Genomic DNA, 5,606 nt, shown 5'->3' with positions numbered 1-5,606 from the left:
GGTATTTATTAAAAAAGAAAAATGGAAAACAAAATCTCTTCGCCTCCTTCTCCCTCTTCCTCGGGCAGCGGGTATCCCGCCGAGCCGCGGAGGAGGAGGGGGCTCCCTTCCCCACCTCTAACCGTGTGCGCCTTCCCTTCCCAGGCAGGGAAACTTGTGCAGGCGGGCGGCCCCGGCGCCGGTACCGGCGGAGGACTGGAGCCTCCGGAAGCAAAGTTCTGTGACACTCCGACTCTGGGTACGATAGCAGTCAGTGCACTACAGAACTTTGTCTCCGGCGGCGGCGGCGGCCCCGGAGCCTCAGGTGGACACGTCACTGCGGGGATGGCGAGCCCGGGCGCTGCCGAGCGCCGAAACCTGCGCTGCAGCCTCGGAATAAAGTCTGTGCTGTTGTGGCCTCCCGCTCTCAAGTTTTGTTGAGTGTCCTTTTTTTCTTTTCCTGGGTAAAAATAGCGCAACATCTGGGTACTGAGGGTTATTTCAGTGCAGTCAGGCCGGCCTGGCTGCCTCTGCATAAATGTGAAACTAAGTGGTGCTCGGTGCAGCTGAGCCGGTGGTGGGTATGTGAACGTGCTCGATGCTGTGCCTGACTCTGCTTTCTTTTAAGTGTGTAATAGAATATGGCAGCTTAACTGGGGGCTTGAGTTTGATAAAAGGCTCCGTGCTTCTAGCAAAAATCTATGCCACCGAGCCCTGCTGTAACACAATGCAGTAAGTGTGCTAATTCAGGGTTTAGGCCTTGCCTCTGGTACTGGGCTGTTTTTCTCTTTAGGAATCTCAGACTTCCAACTTGAGTAATGGCTACAACTTCAAGCCTCTGAATATTCAAGGATCACAAGGTTTGTTGTGAGTGAGTACTGCAAGGCTTCATCCTCACTGATAGTGGGGGGGAAAGCTTTGGAAGGAAAAGTGACAGTTGTATTTATTAGTGCAGTTGCAAGGTTTTATAATGTAAACTTATTTGACACCTGAACAATACTTACTTGGACAGTGGCTTTAAGGGCTGAGAAAGGAAGGGCCAAGCTGAACTTTCTTCGGTTCAAGTTGACACCTGGCAACGGTACAGTAGCTGGCCTGCCTTTCTTCAGAAATCTTGCAGAGTTTCTTGATGTGTAAACTAAGCTGTGGAGTTCTTGTGAGGTGGATGTAATCAGCTGATGTGCTTTCATCATAGTGAGAGTAATAGGAAAAAACATATTGCTAGAGGCCAGATGAAGGAAGGTATGACAATTTATTTAAAGATCAGTATGTGCTGTAGAGTATGTTAATAATGTATTTTACAGATGCTGCATTGTACAGCAGATACGTTGCTTTTATTTTTTTACTTTTATGTATATACACACACATAAATGTGTGCGTATACGTTATATATGTTAGAGGTCTCCTATGCTGTTGGATTCTTCTAGCTGATCATCCCCCTTGGGCTCACTAGAAACCTGAATCAACTTTTCCTTTCTGCCAGTCTGAATGTGGAAGGTACAGCAAGATTATACGGTTCATGGAATTGGGCTGGAAACTGGAATGCTATTCTAAGTACATGCTTTTTTAGCTCAAAACGTTTAATCAAAGGGTAGGTAAAGTGAGGAGCACTTTACTGTATGGCAGCCCATGTGACCAGCTAGGGCTATATTTGGATGCTGGAGGTTTAAGGAATCCTTTTTGCTAACCATTTTTGGCCAATTGCCTGCTGCTTTATGTTATGCAGTGTGACGTCTGCTAAAAAGGACTTGGAGGTCTAGTGTCTGCAAACTGTTTAATCAGTGTGGTTATAGGGAAACACCTTGTACTGTCAGGGCTGAAGTCCCACTGTATTTAATTTAGGGGTGGTTCCTGCCTAGCAGGATATGTAATGCAAATTGCAGTTTCCAATTTTTGTACTAAATAGCCTTTTGGAGTGGTGGTGGAGGGGGGGGAGGTGGGTTTGGTGGCACAGTAGATCTTACAAAGGCTTCTTAGATACTCAGATTTGGTGGTTAAAGCTCCATATAGATTCTTCAAGTTCTGGAAACCCACAGACTGGAGCATAGGCTTACTCATTTGGGGTAAGTGTAACGTGTTTGGATCTCAGCTTACTGCAGCATAAATTCAGCCCAGAATGGGGAGGGCCAGGATGCTGAAAGTGGACTTGTAGTGGACTGGGTGTGATGGCAGATAGCAAACCTCAGTCCAGCTGCAGTGGGAATGAAGAATTGTCTGCTGTCTCTTTAAAACATTACAGCTGGAGCCAATTTTTTGCCTGCTTTACTTCCCTGGTGGTCAAGCTGACCAGTTCTGAAGGTAAGGTGAGTATTGCTTGGCCTCTTGGTAGTCCTCACTTGCCACATGTCTGCAGCTTGTACCTCCTGTCCTACAAGTAATACTTGAATAGTGACCTTTTGGTGACACTTCTGCTTTGATACAGGAAATCACGTGGCCTTCAGATAGGACTAGAAAAGATTTTCTAGCGCTTCCGATTTTGTGCTTTATTCTTGCACTGAAATGTATGTAATCTGACAGTACCCTGGCATTTGAACTTTCTCACTTCTTTGCAGTATAAGGCTTTGGAAACAAGCTTGAGGTGTGTAGTGGTGCTCGGGGCCTTGAATGGGAGATGATGCTTTGGCTAACGTATTGACAGTAGTGTTTGATGAAGATGATGTGGGAAATGGAAACAGAAAAATAACTGGTGATGCTATTTAATATAGAGTCTGAATGCAAAACTGTGTAGATACTTTCATCCATATTATTTTCCATGCTTGGCATTGTCTGCTTCTCTTCCAGTGCATCACTGGAGACGTACTCTAAACTGCTGCTTTATTTTTTAGTGCTTTTTGACACTTCAGAGTGTCTATTCCAATTACAGTCTTCCCCTCATTGGAAGAGTGGCAAATGAGCATGCTGAGTAAATTACACAAATTTCCAAAATAGTACAAGTCTGTTATTTGAAGGAGCAGAGGCAAAGGAAATGATACCAGCCTATTTATTGTTCTGCAAAGTGGAGAACAGGAAAGGAGTTTGCTGTCAAGTACTCTGAAGGTTGAAACTGAATGGATCTGAGCATGGCCCAGACTCCCTGTATGTATTGATTCAGCTACATGTACGTGCTTGAAATCTGTACAGAGGTGCTGAAGTTTGAATTCAGAATTTTAAAAGAGACATCTTAGAATTTTAGAATAGAAAAGGTGCTATCTCATGCCTTCTTTTCTCTTCCAGGTCGGGATCTCTTTAAATGCCTACGATTTTGGCATGTCTTGCACTGCTGGGAGGGATGATGAGCAAGTGTGCAAGTTCAAGTGTTGGGGTTTTTTTTGTGATGGGAGAGTAATTAAGAGCATAGGGAATATAGAGTAAAGGCAAGCTGCACAGCCTGTAGCTGGTTAGTCTCAGGATGCCACGGGACCTGATAGAGTTGAGGAATGTGCTTACTTGAGTAGCTTCCAGAGACTGGATTTTGAACTGAAGTTTTAAGTAAAAATCTAACTTGTACCAAAAAATGCTGTTAATAGAGATAAAAAAGACAAGCCTTTCATGTGTATTTTCATGCAACTAAGTTGTTTTATTAGAAACAGAAGTAGATTTACTGTCTTCTAGCAACTGTATGATAAACAATTTATAAATAGACCATAGAGTTCAATGAAATACAAATAAAGTATTGGAAGTAATGAGCTGACTACCAAAAACCCTGGTATATTTATATTTATCTGCTGCCTGGGCAGCTATAATCAGGAAACTTCTCCAGATCCACACGAAGTGAAGTGTCCTGAAAGCTCACCTAGAGCAGCAGCTTCTGGAGTCTTGTTTATTTTGTTTCTGGTGATAGCAGTGGTCTTTTCCCAAAATCTTGGGACAGCAGGATAAAAATGTTTTGCAGGATACCTAAGTTACCAACACAAGGCCACGTGCATCTGCCAGCTGCAGAATGGAAAGTAGGGTTGCAGTATTTGAGGTGAGTTAATGGCACCATGAAGTCAAGAATTTGCCTTGCAGCTGGAGCCAGAGGAGGTGAACCTGGTCCCAGTAGAAACAGGCCATTGAGCTATAAATAAGTGAGTTTGTAGAAGTGGAAACTGCAACTGCAGAGCAATCCAAGGTGTAATTTAAATTTTATTTTGTGAGGGAAGTAAAAGTTAAAAATATTTGACAAATGCCATTCAAATAAGGCTATTTTCTTACATTGTGTAACTGACAAAGTGGAAATGAGCCAGGTACCCATTGTGCTGACTGTACTCTGCAAATAATCTTTACTAGGACCAGGATTTATTTCTTGGAATACTGGTGCTAATATTATTGGAGATAGCTTGGAGTGGTTGAGCCTGTATTTAAAGTATTAGAGGTGGTGTGCTTAAACCTCATCCTAATTAGTTGCAGAGTGAGGGAGCTAAACCTTGGTCTCATGTAGCTGACTCAAAGTAATTACTTGCTGAATTATATATATGTATATAGTGACTTGCTGAAATGAGCATACAGAATCATGAGCCTTGTAAAAAGCAGAATGGGATGATTGGTGAATGACTGCCACTTTATTTTGAGTTTTTCTAGGCTGTGAGGCAATACTACCTATTTGTGCAATGACATTTTTTACCCTAATGGCTGTTACCTTTAAAGTTTTGGAAACTACATTCTTGCACCAATACTTGATCTGTTGCAGAGCTCTTGTGAGTGTTCTCCAGCTGTAGTCAAAGGATGAATTTTTCTTTTTAATGAAAGTAAGTCTCAATGCTGAACATTGACCCACTTGGACAGTAAAATCTAGCAGCACTAGTTTTGGAAACATCATTAGCAGTATGGTAGACTCAAAATAATGGCAGTGGCATATTTAAGATGTGCAAGTAGTGCAATTTAGGCAAGCAGAAGCTGTTTAATACTCTGCATTTTGGCAACTGGGTGACTTGGAGCTGTCTAAATCCATAAAAGCAAGTAAGTTCAATTGCAGTGGGTGCTACACTTTTGCTGTATTGACTTGTAGCTCCTGATAGGACACACCAAAATTGTGACTATCTGAAACAATTCCCTCAGGTGCTGCTTCCTTGGGAGAGGCAGAGGAAGGATGGTTGCAGTTTGTGGAAATGTACAGCAATCAGCTGCCATCCTTTAATGTCTTCTTTCACAAACTGAGATTTGGAGGCAGGAGGCCTGTCTGAACATCAGGAAATACCTTTTCATTGTGATGGTGAGCGAGCACTTTTACAGTATAACCAGGGAGGTTGCAAAGTCCCCATACTTGAAGATATCCAAAAGCTGTGTGTGTACAGTTCTGGGCAGCTTGCTCCCAGTGGCCCTTCTTGAGCATGGGGGTTGGACCAGATGACCTCTGGAGTTCTTTTCCAACCTGAACCATTCTGTGGTTCTGTAATTCTTTTCCTCACTTTATATGCCGAAAACTGTTTTACCTTTCCTTCTGTGTTCTCCCTGGTCTCAGTTTCTTCTTGCTACTTACTGTCACATGAATTATCCTTTCATTAATAAAGCAGAGGGGGAGAAGGGTTACAGAAGATCAATATTAATCTGAATAAATGTAATGTAAAGCACATAGTGATCACCTTTGACTCTAGTGTTACTTAGTTTGAGTTCTAAAAAATTGAATCCCATCAGAAGCATGTTCTTGCTTTAACCTACATAAGTAGTCA

General features: G+C 42.6%; 1 protein-coding gene across 1 annotated transcript; it reads left to right on the top strand.

Moving 5' to 3' along the window:
- On the top strand, positions 1–1,727 carry LOC131576187 (uncharacterized). Its single transcript, XM_058832594.1, has one exon. It carries the CDS (start codon positions 22–24, stop codon positions 418–420), a length of 399 nt encoding a protein of 132 aa, XP_058688577.1. The 5' UTR covers positions 1–21; the 3' UTR covers positions 421–1,727.
- The last annotated feature ends 3,879 nt before the right edge of the window (positions 1,728–5,606 follow it).

The sequence above is a fragment of the Poecile atricapillus genome, chromosome 2 (assembly GCF_030490865.1).
Source record: "Poecile atricapillus isolate bPoeAtr1 chromosome 2, bPoeAtr1.hap1, whole genome shotgun sequence".
NCBI lineage: Eukaryota > Metazoa > Chordata > Aves > Passeriformes > Paridae > Poecile > Poecile atricapillus.
This window is presented reverse-complemented; position numbering and strand designations above follow the sequence as displayed.

Coding starts and splice junctions, on each gene's coding strand:
- LOC131576187 (XM_058832594.1), top strand. CDS start 22: ATGGAAAACAAAATCTCTTCGCCTCCTTCTCCCTCTTCCTCGGGCAGC.